The sequence below is a fragment of the Cotesia typhae genome, unplaced genomic scaffold (assembly GCF_013202065.1).
Source record: "Cotesia typhae breed Kobodo isofemale line unplaced genomic scaffold, CoteBio_Ctyphae scaffold_152, whole genome shotgun sequence".
Classification (NCBI taxonomy): Eukaryota; Metazoa; Arthropoda; class Insecta; order Hymenoptera; family Braconidae; genus Cotesia; species Cotesia typhae.
Genome location: NW_027423776.1, coordinates 6,718,754 through 6,736,579, shown reverse-complemented (window position 1 = coordinate 6,736,579; position 17,826 = coordinate 6,718,754). Strand labels below are relative to the sequence as shown.

General features: G+C 28.6%; 3 protein-coding genes and 1 long non-coding RNA gene across 9 annotated transcripts in view; 3 read left to right on the top strand and 1 right to left on the bottom strand.

Moving 5' to 3' along the window:
• The window catches only part of LOC141536538 (uncharacterized), a 29,578-nt gene extending 28,440 nt beyond the window's left edge, over positions 1-1,138 (top strand). For all 6 annotated transcript variants that reach the window (XM_074257137.1, XM_074257135.1, XM_074257136.1 and 3 more), the window contains exon 14: positions 864-1,138. In XM_074257137.1, coding sequence (XP_074113238.1) covers positions 864-1,138 — 275 coding nt within the window. The remainder of the gene's footprint in view (positions 1-863) is intronic.
• On the top strand, positions 1,027-4,970 carry LOC141536540 (uncharacterized). Its single transcript, XM_074257140.1, has one exon. It carries the CDS (start codon positions 1,178-1,180, stop codon positions 1,970-1,972), a length of 795 nt encoding a protein of 264 aa, XP_074113241.1. The 5' UTR covers positions 1,027-1,177; the 3' UTR covers positions 1,973-4,970.
• A 208-nt stretch (positions 4,971-5,178) lies between these two features.
• On the bottom strand, positions 5,179-12,552 carry Dnaseii (deoxyribonuclease II). Its single transcript, XM_074257139.1, has 6 exons — positions 12,331-12,552; positions 11,698-11,875; positions 6,731-7,322; positions 5,844-5,946; positions 5,612-5,750; positions 5,179-5,475 (listed from the first exon to the last, which is right to left on the bottom strand). Exons 1-6 carry the CDS (start codon positions 12,432-12,434, stop codon positions 5,317-5,319), a joined length of 1,275 nt encoding a protein of 424 aa, XP_074113240.1. The 5' UTR covers positions 12,435-12,552; the 3' UTR covers positions 5,179-5,316.
• A 118-nt stretch (positions 12,553-12,670) lies between these two features.
• On the top strand, positions 12,671-17,506 carry LOC141536541 (uncharacterized). The gene is made up of 4 exons (XR_012480740.1): positions 12,671-12,948; positions 13,524-16,206; positions 16,320-16,586; positions 16,781-17,506. It is a non-coding gene; the product is annotated as an uncharacterized LOC141536541 (long non-coding RNA).
• The last annotated feature ends 320 nt before the right edge of the window (positions 17,507-17,826 follow it).

Genomic DNA, 17,826 nt, shown 5'->3' with positions numbered 1-17,826 from the left:
GCAAGTAAAAATTAAAATTTTTTATGCAATTAAAAAACTGGAGAATCTTGCAGAAAATTATGTACTAAAAAATATTTTTAAACAATCCGATTGGATGATTTGTAATTAAATAATAACTACAGTAAATTTGAAAAACTCAAGAACTATTTAAGATATATCGTGTTGCTGATGCCATAAGGGCGTATAATAAAAATTCTATTTTTTTTTTCCAAGTCCAAAAAAATTTTTAGTTTGAAGAAAATTTTTTTTTTTGCATTTCTGCACATTTTATGAAAAAATACACCGATTTCTAAAAAAAAATTTTTTTTGGACTTGGAAAAAAAATAGAATTTTTATTATACGCCCTTTAGGCATCTGTGGCGATATAGTTAAATTTTTAGTGTTATTTTTAGAAGTATAAATTTATACAAAATACAAAAAAAAAAATTTTTTGAAAATTTAACACTAATGGTGCCCTTTAACAAATAACAGTAGCTAAAATAATTTTATTTTAAAAATCCTTATTCTATTTTATTGTAAAAAACTTGCTCCAGATGTCAATCTTATTTTATTATGTAAATAGTTTCCATTTAGTAGCGGATTGGCAATTTAAACTCTTTTACATTAACTACAATAATAATAAACTAATAAAAATTTGAATAGTTATTTTTAATAGAGTTCTTATCATAAAAAGTACAAACTCGATAAAAAAAGAATTGAACCGAATAATAATGTTATCTGAAAGTTTTAAAAAAGTTCCATGTACATTACATGACACTTGGCAAAAAATTAAATATGAATGAATCAGCAAAAAATTTAGAAGTGATTGTAAAAGTTTTTATCAAACATTCTATGAATATATATTTGTATTTTTTTAAAAATAGGTATGACTTGCAATAGTATGACACAATTAGTATCTGAGGGTGCAATGACACCGCTGTTGGGTGTTAGCAGTCACGCGGCGTTACTTGCTGAGATAAAACGACTGAGAGAGCGTTTGATATGCCTGGAAACGGAGAACGCAGCGATGAGCGACAAGTTAAATCAACAACAGTGGGCAGTGGAGCACAGACTTGCGGAAATAGAGATGCAGATATGTGGAGCAAGTTCGACCTCAAGTATCGAGGACACGGAGCGTAATCGCGAGAGCATCATTTAACGAGAAATCTGGCCGCGTAAAGAACGCGGCGATACTAAAATGGAGCACATCAGGCGATATATGGAAGGTACAATGACCGCTCCGACGACACCCTGTGGATTATCAATAGGCAGTCCCAGTCAGCGTTTATTTGACAGCGAGAGCGACAATGAAAACGATCCACATCGTCAATTGGGAACTTGTAATGGTTACAACTCCCATCCTGGAAGCAAATCTAATTTACTTCTCTGCATGCAGTGCGATATGGAATCACGGGACTGCTCCTACCGTCCACGTAAGTCGGTCAATCAGACCGGGAGGTACCTCGAGGAAGAACGTGCTCTGAGGTGCCAAGAGTGCTACGCCGCCCAGCAGATTTCCACCGACGATCGCTGCATACACTGTGATATTATGACTCACGACGAGCAGCCGGATTTGATTTGCTTCGGCTACGAGGACGATGATCGCACCACCGAGGAAGAGGGGATTGTTCTGTGTTCCAAATGCGAAGAGCCCAGCACTACTGAAACCACTGAGAGCCCCGGGCAAAATGGATCTGGAACTCAACCCTCATCCTCCAGTGAAGCCGGTGGTGCGTATCCCGTCGACGCGGTTGTTAAAATCCACGTTAATGATAAGTCTTTTGACGGCGACTCTGATGACACTAATGATGATTCAAGTGCGCCAATTAATAATCGCGAATTCGAACCCGTTGATCGACTATCGCCAATTGTTGAACACGTACAAGCGGTTGATAATAACGACGCAAATGGAGCTCAAAATGAGTCTAACAATGCTGGATTTAATACCCAGCACAGTAGATATTTTAATAGTATGCTAGTGCTTTTTTTGTAAATATTATATTTAATATTTATATTCATCATTTTAATAATTATAATAACGATGATAATAGTAGGTATTATTATTTTATCACAATACAAATATCACATTGTTAAGTATTGTGTGATAGACTATTTATTTATAATAATACTTTACGGTAGACTTTAATTCATTTTTACGCACTGTAAATATATATACTGCCAAAATAAAATTGTCTTCATTTTGCACGAATAATAATTTAGATTAGAAATTAATATAAGTGATAATTTACTTAACGCTTGAAAATTAAAAAAAAATAATAATTATTATTATTGTAATAAATAGAAACAGATAAAAAATTGATAATTGAGAAAAAAAACGAGGATAAGCAGGAAAGTGTGAACTGCACTATTAATTATTTAAACACGATTAACGGTTCGTGTTCGGGACCAAGAAATGCCTGAATTCGCAAATAACAAACTATAATGTCTACCCCCTTTAAAAATGAGTACAAGGACTGTGACAGGATAATCGATTGATTGCCATTGCCATCAGCCAGAGAAGAAAACGTTAATAGCAGTATTTATCTAATGAAGAAATAAAAAAGAAGAAAGGAAATAATTAGAGAAGAAAAAAAAGGTTGCCCCTGATGAATTTATCCATTTCTTAATTCTAACAGTGTCATTAATCTCCATTTGTGTGTTAATTGACGAGTGAATATTATGTATGCTGATGATATTTTGAGTGCACTATGTTGTCGGTATACGCAAACTACATTGCCGCTTTGACCTTGATCATTATAAATAATAGTAATAATAATAATAATTATTATTATTATTATTATTATTAATTGTCGTAACTATTAACGTAAATTGATGGTACTGAATAAATAATAATGATAATTACGATAGTCTTGTCAATACGTAAAAATTTATATTATGATGATGATCATAATTGTGATTTATGATGCCGATTGATAATATTTTACTAAATTGGTCTGAGTGCACCTGTACTCAATTACGGAATTTATAACGATATAGCTATATTTGCAATAAAATTTATAAATTAATAAGCACTGATGAAAATAATTGAGTGGATGACTCACTCGTCAATGAAATTTCTCACGCCCCCAACAATTGGCAAGAGTTTTTTATTGTGTGATTCAATCATGTGTCGACTGCCTTTCACAATACAACGACGTCATTAACAAATAAAAATACATAATTAGAACAAAAAAAAAAAAAAAAAAAAAAAAAAAGTGTGGTAAACGTAATTGTGAAAAAAAGAAAAAAAAATTAATAATAATAATAGTAACGTAAATTAATTCCAGAACGTGTCGATTCACGGCGACAATATTTTATCGATTTGCAGATAAAAGTAATAGAAAAAAAAAATTTATAATTAAAAGTAAATATTATTCTACTGTTATTTATGTTTTATAAAACTCCTCTTGTACGATGCCAAGAGCTCTGTTTGTACATTGATAGTTCAGTATGCATCGTAAAACAAAATCAGTAAAGAAATGGATTTAAAATTTATTGTAAGCACGTTTCACACTCGTAATTTATCTAATGTACGAACTAAAGCACTAATTTAATGTACGTGTATCATAGAAACTACCATACAATTTATTTATTATATATATATATATATAGAAAAAGATGAGACTTGAATTGTATAATAATAAATTTATAATTTATATTACACTAGATTAATAAATAAAAATAATCGTAATAATAAATTAATATTATTACAGACAAATCTAAATTTAATAATAGAAGTATAAAGAAAAAAAAAGAGCGCAAGAATGAATTGAAATATTATTAAAGTGTGAAAATATCTGAAAAACACGGCAGTTACAAAACACTATAAAAAAGTCGAATAAAAAATAAAAAATTAATCACAGTTGGGAGCGTAAGATTTTGTTCAATGAATCACGTACACATTAACACAAGCGTTTTGTTCAACAACAAACAATTCAAACTCATCAGTTAAATTGTTCATAATCTAGATAGAAAACAATCCGATTTTATCAATGTAAAATTGTGTCAATGGGATATGTGAGTGAGTCTGTCTGTCTGTCTGTCTGTCTGTCAATATCTATATGAATGCTTTTAAAATGGAGTTGAAAGGAATTATCAAAGTTAACGGATAACAAAACAAATATTTCACAAAAAATAAATAATAAAATAACGAATACATGGAATTAATACTTGAAGCTAGTCAAAGTGATTTAAATTTTTAGATGTATCCAATTGATCGAATAAACCGTAATGTACCCATTAATATGGTGAACAAATAAATATATATTTATTTATTTATTTATTTATTTACAAATTAAATAATTTCACGAATCAAGCGAAACGAATTTATGCGGCATCGCAACAAATAAACTCATCTATAAAAATAAAACAAACATATTAATGGTTAACAATTTTCATCATTCTTACTCATTAAATAAAATATATCTATATATTTGTATATAAATATGTAGATATGTTTATTTATTGATTTTATTACCAATTTTATTAATGTTGCGTCACATCAACTCCTCGTGTTTATAAAAAATATTTAAAAAAAAATGAAAAGAAAAGCCAAAAAAAAAAAACTACTTTTAAAATTTAACAATTAAATGGAATAAAAAATTTTGATGTAAATATACGATGCTAAATAGGATAGATCTGTAATTTAAAAATGATAATCAATCTTTATATGTAATAAAGAGAAAATGTTTCGCGTCACACAAGATATTTATAATTATTGATCATAACTATTATTATAATCATAATAATTATTTTGGACTCACCTGTAATATCATAAAGCGTATATTGATTATGTCATAAACCGTCAAGTGCCCATCCGTATAGATTATTATTTGACGGTTCGTACTAGTAATAGTGCTGGTACTTGCGACAGCTAAAATGCAATAGATATAAATGCCAAACAACGGTGTTGCAGTCTTCCTACTATACTAATACTAATACTACTACAAAATACATATGACAAACGCTACTCGATAAAATTGGTTGATGTCAACATATGAAATTTAAAGAGAAACAAAAATAACATAACAGAAAATGATAAAAAAAAAGAACAAAAAAAATTTGAATCGGTTAAATATTATATATTGCGTTCCAGTTTTTTCTTCCCTACGAATTTTTATCTCAATAAATATAAAATTTCAATCATTCTGTATTTGTATTATATTATTTTCACAGTGATAATAGTAATAATGAAAACAATTATTATTATTAATGTTATTATTATTATTAAACTATTAGTTATTAAATATTAATTATTATTAAAATAGTATTTCTTATACCTTATATAAGAATTTGAATATAAATAAAATAAAATATTGCAACAATTAATTTGATTTTTCAACTGAACCATGAAAAAACAGAGTCTGCAATTCTACCAAAAAATCCTTTTTTCTTTTTCGGGCACGGCTCTACCTCGTTAACACTGCCGCGATAATTAGTCCACAGCTGCGGCAAATTAACGCAAACCGCACCACCGCCTCGATTGAATTGAGTGTTCTGTAACAAGGATAATTGATCTGTCGTAACAATTTAATTCTTTTTTTTTTTTTTTTTTTTTTTTTTTTTTTTTTTTCAATATTGTTTCAACTTGTGTATATTAATAGCGATTAGCAACAATCCAATAATAATTTACCGCTCTATTGATGTCACCAATGCAAACCCAATTACGATTCTTTTTGTTGGTCTGCGTTACAGCCCATTTGGAATGATCCCGTGAGCTTTTGAAGTCTACATTCGCTGTATTTAATACTATCGATTGCACGTTCTGTACCCTGGAGTGAAAAAGTAAATATTGTCCAGGATTAATTACTGTAACAAAGCCATGACATTTCAATAACAGTCTCGATAATAATTGTTATTATTACTTGGATCCATTGCATTCAGAAGGCAGTTTTCCACGTCCATTCAGCCATGTCTCTGCTAATAAATTCGATTTTAGCTCTGGTGCTATCAAGTCGTCATATAACTCTAAAAGAATTATTTTAATATTAGTCATTATTTTTTATGGGATTATTTGTCATAGATCAGAAATTCTATTTTAATGTCTGAATATTCAACAAGTTAAGTTTAATATTCAAGTTTATGCTCATTTTAGTGACTAATAAATTTTGCAACTTACTATTCTATGTCGATTAATAACAGTATAAATTAATTACTTTTTGATATTCATAGTCTTGAGAGTTATAAATTGTTTTTTATTACTTTTTAAATTTCTAGGACTAAGTATTTAAATTCATGGATCATACAGTTTTTATCTTCCCGTTAAACTTCATTTAAATGACTTTACAAAAATTTTTTTTTTTAATTATTATCAATTTTTCTCACTGTTAAAACTATATTTTTAAATATGACTCTTCTTTTAAAAAATCGCTTCCGTGATAATTAATTAAAAAATTGATTCTTGAAATAATACTTGAAAATACTGAATTTTTTACCTTAAAATTTACTTAAAAAATTTTTATATAAAGACTAACTAATAACAATTTAAAATAATTTTTTTTAAATTTATATAATGTATAAAAATTGATTTAAAAAAAAATTTCCATAAAGTCAAATTGTAATTTGAAATAATTAAATAAAGTTTATAAACTATCAAATTAATCTTGGAGTAATTTAATATAAAATTGACGTATGAATAATTTATAAAATAAATCGCTTCTTAATATTCAAACCCTCAAGAGTTATGAATATGTATTTAAATAATTATTTTTAATTAATACTAAGCAAGCTGTTAATAAAATTCATGAACTACCTTTCTGCCACTTGTCAGATTTAGCAAATGAAATAAATTCTTGTCCTCCTGCAGAAACTAATTCTTCTTTATGAAAGTAAGGGGCCTTTTTGGGCCGTACATGTTTGGAGGCATTAACGAGGCTCGGGTATTCGTTGAGCATTATTTCGGGCAAATTGTACCGATATGTCATTATCTGATTGTACATTAACTGTAGACCAACAGCGTTCATCTGGTTGGAGACCATTGATATACACAGGAAGCTCTGTCCATATAATTGTCCAGACTTGGGATACGCATACTCACCATCGGGCACATCATTATGGATATCATCATTATCAACATCCATATTCATGTTACCGTCATTATTATGATCATCATTAGTATCATCATCTCCAGCTTCTCTGTGTTCCGAGTGTTTCGATTTTCGGGATTTATTTTCCGTTCCAGTTTTAGGCACAGGTGGATAATTTGGTACACTGTGAATCAGCCAAAAGCCGCGAGTGTTATCAGTCATCAATACACCTTTGGTATGTCCGTATCTAACTGTACTTTGATTTTTATTTGGTGCTTGATCATTGTATAAAATCCATAATATATCTGGCGCCAAATCCTAAATAAATAAATTATATATTAGTTTTATTAACGTAATAAAACGGTATTCTGGTCTAGAAGCATGAATTTCAAAATTAAAAAATTTTTAAATTCAAAAAATTAGCAGCTGATGAAGTGAGGGTCTCAAAAAATTAGCACGTGACCATACCCACGATTCCAACCCTCCTAGCAATCTGAAATGAAAAAATAAAAAAGATTATCAATCTAGAGTAATGTCGCTATGATTGAAACTATAGTCATCTCTAAATTTCAATTTTTACTATTTTTTAAAAATTCGAAAAAGTAATTTTTTTTCTCTTATTTTCAGGCAATTGCCGTTTTGTAAAAAAAAATTTTTTTTTTTTCAACTTTTCCGTCATTCCGGCCATAGCAACATTACTCTAGACTAATAATCTTTTTTATTTTTTTATTTCAGATTGCTAGAAGGGTTGGAATCGTGGGTATGGTCACGTGCAAATTTTTTTAGACCCCACCACTTCATCAGCTATTAATTTTTTGAATTTAAAAATTTTTTTATTTTGTTCTGTATTCTTAAATTGTTAATAAATTATTTATAATAAAAATATCGATTGCTTTTTTTTACGGCACCAAAAAATTATCTGAAATTCATGCTTTTAGACCAGAACACCCCTTTAATATTCTAGTCAGTATTGATTTTTTAACATAACTTGTAACCAAAGCCAATAATTTTCTATAATTGCTGCTATAAATTTATCAAAGTTTATTTGGTACACATATAAGTAATTAATATTTGATAATTTTCAATTAAAACAACTTTTAGTCTATATTTCTGGAGAAATCTCCAGTATGATATATTTTTATGTGTAATTAAGTTAATAAAACATTTATTGTCTAATGGCTCACAAATTACTAATGCGATGGTGATAACATCAATCAATTAAAAATAACTTTGATAATTTAATTAAGCTGTAATTTTTATCTACACTTCTCACAAAAATTAAGGGAGCAGAAAAAAAATCCAAATTTTTGGGGGATTTTCAACAGGCTGTAACTTATACAAAAATGGTCGTACAGCAAAACAAAAAAAAGCAAATTGTAGCTCTAAGTGTTTTGTTTTTGGATCTGAGTTTGAAAATATTTTTCGAGTAATCATAAGAAAACCACCGAAAAAAAAATTTTCGAAATTTTTTTTGTTTTTTTTTTTAATCTACGGACGTGGAAAAAATTTTTTCGACTCAACCTCCATATGGACCGGATAGCTTGTTTATTCAGATTTAATTTCGTTTTTTTAAAATCTCGATACGAGCATTTCTCGCTGAGATATCGATGTTTAAATGGAAAAAGATCATTTTGTCTTTGATTACCAATATCTCAGCAACCAATGATTGCACAGAAATTTTGAGGTTGGTTTTAAAAACTTGAATAAATTCTCTACAAGGATTGGCAATTGAATTTTGAAAAAAAAATTTTTTTTCAATCATTACATGAATTTGAAAAAGCATCCAAAAAAGGGCTTTTTGTCGTTTTTTGGAAAATCAAGCGCCCAATCAAAAATATTGCGGAAACCACTGACGTTAAGTGTGCCTCTTACTGTTCAATATACCCACAAAAACCCTACAAAGTTTCAATTCAATCCAGCCAACCGTTTTTTTTCCCACTTGATCGAATTTTTGAAAAAATTAAAGGAGCAAGAATTTCGCTCTGAAAATGTCATAATTTTTATCAAAAATGAAAAAAATTTTTTTCATTTTTCTCTCAATTCTGTATTAGTGACTTGAAAAATTTAAGGAAAAAAAAAAAAAAATCGAAAATTTTTGAGAAAAAAAAAAAATTTTTTTTAATTTTTTTCAATTGGCCCAAATCAAAAAAAATGTAGCGACTCACTTTCTCACCGATTTTACTCTTCCGCACTTTAAGTTTCCTAGTCACAAATTAATTGAATAAATTAAAAGTTGATACCCCCAAGGCAAGTCGAATATTCGTTCTACGAATATTGGGACAATAATTTTTTCGTGCGAATTCCAACAGTGTCTAAAAAAAAACAGTTTTTCTTAAAACTAACCTGCTTTCTTGGTAATCGAGCCAATCAACAGTTTTTCTCAAAACTACCGTATTTTTTAATTTTTAGAAAAGCAAATTAACTGAGTTTTTGCAAACTTTAGTTTTCTTTTTATTTTTTTTCATAATGCCTAGGCGGCATTTATCCGCGCCACAAGTCGCTCAGATAGTGACTCTAGTGGAAGAAGGGTACAATTACCGACAAGTCGGGGATCGTATGGACGTTAGTTCATCTGTCGTATCTCGCGCATACAATCGGTATTTGGAAACCGGTGGTTACCAACGACGAGTTGGCCAAGGTCGTCGTCGCGCAACAAATCCTCGTGATGACCGAGCGATCGTTCGGCGCGTTCGTCAAGAACCTTTCGTTCCTGCGAACGTTGTCGCCCGAAATTTTCCGAACCGTCGACAACAACAACAACAACAGCAACAACAACGACGACGACGACAACAACAACCGCGGAACATTTCAGTTCAAACGGTTCGAAATCGTCTCCGTGAGACTGGAGTGCGATCAAGAAGTGCCGCCCGAGTACCGATGTTATCACCCATACATCGCCGAAACCGTCTGGCTTACGCTCGTCAACATGTTCATTGGACCGTAAGGCAATGGAACAATGTTTTGTTTTCTGATGAGTGTCGGGTATGCCTGTTTAGAAATGACCGAAGACCCCGAGTTTGGCGCCGTCAGGGAGAGCGTTTTTCACGTAACTTCACTCGACCGGTAGCTGCTTACAACGGAGAGTCGGTGATGGTTTGGGGAGGAGTTTCGAGATTTTCACGAACTCCTTTGGTAATCGTCCACGAAAATCTAAACGCTACGCGTTACATTAATCAGATCTTACGACCTGTTGTCTTGCCTCTACGGCAGCAAACTAGAGGTTTTATTTTTATGCAAGACAATGCCCGGCCTCACACAGCAAACGTCACCCGTCGGTTTTTCCAAAGACACGACATAACGTTGTTAAGGCATCCAGCGGTAAGCCCTGATCTTAACCCTATCGAGCACGTCTGGGATATCCTGAAGCGCCGATTGCGCCAGAATTATCCCAATTTACGAACGTTAGCTCGTAACGAAAATTTTTTCATTTTTGATAAAAATTATGACATTTTCAGAGCGAAATTCTTGCTCCTTTAATTTTTTCAAAAATTCGATCAAGTGGGAAAAAAAAACGGTTGGCTGGATTGAATTGAAACTTTGTAGGGTTTTTGTGGGTATATTGAACAGTAAGAGGCACACTTAACGTCAGTGGTTTCCGCAATATTTTTGATTGGGCGCTTGATTTTCCAAAAACGACAAAAAGCCCTTTTTGGATGCTTTTTCAAATTCATGTAATGATTGAAAAAAATTTTTTTCAAAATTCAATTGCCAATCCTTGTAGAGAATTTATTCAAGTTTTTAAAACCAACCTCAAAATTTCTGTGCAATCATTGGTTGCTGAGATATTGGTAATCAAAGACAAAATGATCTTTTTCCATTCAAACATCGATATCTCAGCGAGAAATGCTCGTATCGAGATTTTAAAAAAACGAAATTAAATCTGAATAAACAAGCTATCCGGTCCATATGGAGGTTGAGTCGAAAAAATTTTTCCACGTCCGTAGATTAAAAAAAAACCAAAAAAATTTCGAAAATTTTTTTTTCGGTGGTTTTCTTATGATTACTCGAAAAATATTTTCAAAAAAAAATTTTCAAACTCAGATCCAAAAACAAAACACTTAGAGCTACAATTTGCTTTTTTTTGTTTTGCTGTACGACCATTTTTGTATAAGTTACAGCCTGTTGAAAATCCCCCAAAAATTTGGATTTTTTTTCTGCTCCCTTAATTTTTGTGAGAAGTGTAGGTTGTACAGATTTTTTAATATTTATCAAAAAGCAATCATTTCATTACAGTTAAAAATACGGGGAATTTAATAATAAAAAAATATTAGTTTTAATATTCGAAGCGGTTTAATTATTCAACACATACCCGGGTTTTATTTATAGATTTTAATAGAATTAATTAATATTGTCCTGGATTTTAAAATTATTAAAAAACCGCATCGAAAAAATTTAATTTACAAAAATAAAATTGATATTTTAAATGCTTTTCATTCAAATTCAAGCATGCTATTTTTTGATACTGCATAAGCATATTGTTTGTGTAATTTAAATAAAAATATAACTATGTCCAGAAATAATTAACAAATTAATATTTATAAAACACTGAGAAAATTCTAATTAATTAAAATTTATTTTTTTAGATAAAATTTTTGACGTTTTTTAAATCTTGAAATTTGTAAGAAAAAATTCTTATTATTCTTAAAAATTTATCTTCAAAAAAAGAATATTTAAAACTTATTGTTATCCTCACATCTTTGTACAATGAAGATAGAGTTTTTCCTGGCACCGAATCCTTGGATCCGATTTCTTTTTTCGATAATTGCCATCCATTAGCAACTGTATCACTTGTTATATAAAGATATGCTAGACCCTTTCTGATAATTGGATCACTACTTTCAGAAGTTTTTGGTACTTTATACAGAACATACCTGTCAAAAGAAAAAAAAGGTTTAAAAAAAATATTGAAAATTAAGTTAGCTGGCATCTAAAAATTTTTATAATTTTTTTTATTGAAAAAAAGACTTTAAGTATAATTTTTAAAATATTATTTTACGATGATACTGAAGTTAGCCGTCAGCTGTCAATTTAAAAAATTTTTTAAACAAATAAATTTGCTCCAAAAAATTATTTTTAAAAAATTGCATTTGAAGTTTTTTAAAATTTCTAAATGTCAATTTTTTTTATAAATTTTTTTTTGCCATAATTTATTTGTCACAAAAATCCTTAAAATTATCAACTATCTGCTAAGTTAATTTTCAGATTATTTTAAGTTCTAATTTAATAAATGAAAAAAAAATTAAAAACGTCAGCTAACTTAAATATTATAAAAATAATAAAACTATTTTGAAAAAATTATAAATGAATAAAATAGATGAATAATTACCAGTCGACATCATTGCCAGCTTCGTCCTTGCATTGTAATTTATTTTGACCACTATTAACAACACCAGTTGTGTAAATTATTAACAAAATGTAAGCTAAATACATTGTCAAGAGCGCGCGCTGATAAATGGATTCAAAAATCTACAAATCATCGAATCCTAGTCAAGTGTCAAGACTTTTTTTTTCACCAACTGCTGGCGCTTTTGGTAGTGTCAACTAGTCAGCTGACGGAGCTGATGTTTTATGTTATGTTTCCACTTCCACATTCCCACTCTTGCTCTTTTCTTTTATTATTATATTCTACTTGTGGTAGGTATGTTCGTATGTTATGAGTGATCTTGAATTCTCTGAGAAAACTACAAAGCGTGTTTTATTAGTAAATATGAGACAAAAGATTCATGGCTTTTAAGTCTTGTAACATATGTCTAGTCACGTGGCTGATAACTTTTAAATTGTTAAATCAGCATTTAATTTAAAAATTTTTTTTTATTTACTGCTAACTATCTTATGAGTCAAACGGCTTTGCGCATTAGATCTGCAGTCTGCAGAAAATAAACTCATCAGATGGAGATTGGAAGAATGAAAGAAATATAGTTAGAGTTATATCAGTTTGCGCATGGTATTATTTATAACTTCATTCTCGGTTATTTACATTGTTGACATTTATTTATTTTATTTATTTTTTTTTTTTTTATTATTAAAACTATTATTAATAATATATTCCATGAACAATGCTAAAATAAATTTAAAAAATATTTTCTAATAATAAATAATAAAGTTAGTCTTTATTTATTAAATTAGAACTAAAAAAATTTTTTTTTAAATTGCACTTTTAGTTTTTCAAATTTTTTACAAAATAATTTTATCAATAAAAAAAATTCTAAAAATTTTTAGATGCCGGCTAACTTAATTTTCATAAACATTTGACAGTTTTTCTTCTTTTTAATATAAATGACATTAAAGTTAGCAGTCACTTGACAATTTTGTTTATTTTATTTAGCATAAAAATTTGTTCCAAAAAATTATTTTTAAAAAATTGCATTTTTCATTTTTTAAAATTTCTACATGTCAATGTTTTTTTTTTAATTCTAGTAAATAGTAGACAAATTCTAGTAAAATTTGAATAAGTATCTTGAAGATATATTTTTATATAAGACTGTACTTGAGCTTTAATTAAACACGTTCATATTTCAGATCTCTACAGTAGAGTGAGCTAAAACATGGATGTGATGTTCACATGGGATTCCCATCTGATTATATTTCTGGTAACGTCATTATGTATCAACATAGCTGACACAAGACACTTGTAACAGAACTTCAACGCCGTAGAATTTGTCAAAGGCCTGAATAAATTGAAAACAAAAAATTGTGTAATGCGTAAATATTTGGTGTAAATAGATATAATTCATAAAAATTTTAATAAAAAATGATTTTAAAGCGACAAATTGGTGTGATGGTGTGCGCACTGTTGGCATTTACAAGTACACCGGTTTCTGGAGAAATAAACCCTGAAGCTTTGATAAAAGTCATCGAATTTGGATAGAAGGCTTATATCTTTAAAAATATCAATAGTTCACAAGATACAAGGTCATTTCTTAATTATAAATCTAGAGACATAACATTTTCGAATTCAGCATAAATACTTATCATCATAAATTGACTATTGGTGAGAATGATATGAAACCTTGAAAAGGCAAAACTCCAGGTCAAGATCTTTCTAACGATACCAAATTTAATCATAAATACCCATTTTATGATATAAATAAACTGGCAAAAAAATTTTGCTTATTCTCTTAATAATATAGATTATCTGTTATAGTTATTAAAATTTTTTCTATATAAATTCGTACTTGCGTCTTGTCATTTTTCTTTGCATCCATTAGATGTGTGCATGACTCATATGTATGAGTCATAGTCCATTTGTCTAATCTTCAAATCTATAAAATAATGGCAAAATGGCTTTTTCGAAATGTAAAATAAGTTTTAATACTGTAAGTACAGTCGTAGAAAATAATTATATTTAACTAAAATAATTACAATATTCAGTAATCGAAAATTATACTTAAAATATCAAGAAAGAGGAATATAAGTTTGGAGAAACAATTCAGTCTCTTAAAAATATTTAAAATTATTGATTATATTTACAATAATAACAATATAGTTTAAGACGTTGTTAATTTTGATTTTTAACATAACTGTCTTCAAGGTGAACAAAGGACACAATTTTTGTATAAAAGCAAGCAAGCTCTGATTAGATTGTCTAGTGAGCACTTTGAAAACTCAGAGTTTTTTTTTTTAAACTCGAGTAAAAAATCCAAAATACAGAAAAAGGTGATTAAATTTATTCAAAAAATGAATTTAAAAATTAAATTCAGCGCTTCATTATACGTGTTATTGATTTTATCAATTACGCTTTCTTCTTCGCAATTAAATCCAAAAACTCCGAGAAAAGTGGCTAAATATGGCTGGAAGGCAATTCAAAAGCTTATAGCAATTGATTCGCCAGTAAAAAATCACAAATTTGAACAAGAAGTGATCAACGCGTTAGATGAACTTCGTCAAATCACTGCGACGATTGAGCCTTTAATGACAGACGAAGAAAATTGTATAATTGAAGAACCCAATGTAAAAATTGATATGCTGATCGTGGATAAATTCGTTTTTGCTGTGTTTGAAATAAACGAACGATTTGAGAAAAAATTCTTGAGGTACTTCACCGACAACGATACGTATCAAGCTGAAACTATCAAAGATTATATAAACAAAACAATCTATTCCAAGGAGTATGTCTCTAAATCAATACTTGTCGAAATAAATATTATGCATATGAACTAGAAAGAAAAAACTGGGATACATGCATGCTTCATCAAGGTACACATGAAGCTTACGACGATCGATCGGCTTAAAGGACACGTATGCTTCTTTGGAACAGTACCAAGCTCTTTCGCACTTTTTATAATATTTCAGAAATTTTATCATTAATTTTTTATTTAAGCAGTAGCTCAGAATTTAGCTGCCAAAATGATTGCCGAAAGTTTGACTTATAAATTCAAGTTTAATAATTGTTGAATTGTAAATAAATTTTGCTATTTATTTTTATATTTCAGTTCTTGTAGAGAAGAAATATAGGACAAAATGTATTATACGTCTAAAAATTAATCAATACTTTTTACAATTATCATATGGCCAAACTAGAACGATTTAAAAATAGAGAACTAAGATATATTCTCTACACTATCCGTTTCAAATGAAGTTAGTAAAAGTTAAAATGATCGATCGATATACAGGACACGTCGGCTTATTACAGCTATGTGAAGCTTTCCGGTTGGCTTATAGAGAAGTGTATGAAATCTAGATGACAACAGAACCAATCATAAAATATTACTAGCTCGTATATGTTACGTGCGAAATTGTGAATGGATAGATGCTAATTTTTCAACAATTTTTTAACCCTTTCTCTACCTTTGAACAGTGTCGTATAAATTAAAACTGTTTTCAAAGGGTAATTTTTTGAGTTTAAAGTACAACATTTTTTACTAAACCTGATATATACGACACTGACTGTCTTCACCGGGGAAGTATATAAAAATGTTTAATTCCCCGGGTCAGCAACAATCGTTCAAACAGCGAGTAGAAATGTTCTCTAAAAATTCAGCCGCTCATTTCGCTATTATATTTAATATATTTATAACAAATATGAATATATTGATTCAAATTATTTAGTAGCCACTATAAATTATTTTAAAACTTTTAAGTTACTATTATTTAATTTTTAAAATAGTACTTCCTTAAAAATAATTTCTTTTGTCGTTTCAAAATTGTTCAATTAAAAATATCTTCTTATTTTGACAAACCATCAGCATCTTCCGTCTGCAAGGTAAGAAAAAATTTATCATTAATCATACTGTTAATTTTTCACTTAATTTACTTACCCATTTTATCATATTTTTCTTATTCTCTTAATAATATAGATTATATTTTCACTAATAGGTATAACTACTCAAGATTGATATCAATGTTGAATAACTCAAACTCACATTACATCGTAAATCATCATTCTCTAAATATGCACCTGTGTTTTTGTGGTTGGATGCTGTGAATTTCTTCGTGAATACGCTTCCTAAAGCCTTCAAATAATTCTAGTGACGCTTCAAGTGAAGACAATTCACAACTTTAATCTCATTATCAATCTGCCGTGATACTTGTGAAGAAGTAAATTCCGTGATCGACGAAAGCTTAAGTCTGTTTTATTCAAAGGTAAAATTTATAAAATTCATATCAATTGTTGTCGATAATAATTAATTTATTTCTTCACTATTTAAATATTATTCCAAATTTGAAATTATGTTTAAAATTAATTTTTGAAAAAACAAAAATTAATTTTAAAAAAAACAAAATTCTAATTTTTCAAAATTTTGAATTAATAATATATATTTATATTTTTTTTACAGATAAAAAACGCACCATATGCTTCCCGAAAAATTCAGCATATAATCACAGGATCTTCAACATTTTATCAATCGGAAATAATTCAATATTCAATACATAGCTCACCGTATTTGAAATTCGTCAAAAAAATTCGTTCTACAAGACATAAAATATAATTTTCCAAATTATCACGATCTAATGATGAAAAATTAATCAATCGCGCGTGCAGCATAACGGCTTATTTATTTATTACAACGCATTTTTTCTGTGTGGCTTGTATGGTATGTATGACGGAAGATATCGTGTTAAGAAAATATTTTGAGCACCGGGCACGCGACAATTGACTATTAAAAGAAAAATTTGATCGGGCGGCAAGGTATATTCTTAAATTTAGTTTTATATGATACTCTAATAAAAAATTGTTTATTAAGAATGACAAGTATCTAAAAAGTTTATTGATCGGAGTAACACAAACAAATACGCGTTGAATTTTTTTCATTTGTTTATATAATTATAGAAATCTTATCGTTTTTTAAATTATACCAATTATTATAATAATTGCAAGTATTATTTAAATAACTTTTAGTTTATTAAATAAAAAAATTAAATAAATATTTTTTGATCCACACATCAAGTGACAGTTATAATGTATACATTGATAATAATTTTAAATTGCCTATAGCTATGAAGAAATAATTTATGAATAATAAAACTCATTTAATTGATAAAAATATCAAAGAAGATAACATTGTGAAAAAAATGATCTATTATTAGTGTTGAATATCAATTTAATATTATAAAAATACATTATTAAATACATGATTAATTAATTATTTTATGTATTGAATGATAATAAATGTGTTTATTAAAAATATTTTAAGTTTTTGAAATAATTTTTATTTAATATTCATGAAATATTCATGAAAAATTATTTAAGTTCATCAGTTTTTCTAGTTTTTCACCAATAAAAATTTTTTTTAATTGTTTTGTAATAATTTTTTCAATAAAAAAAAATTCTAAAAATTTTTAGATGTCTAACTTTATTTTCATTTTTTTTACTTGCAATTTA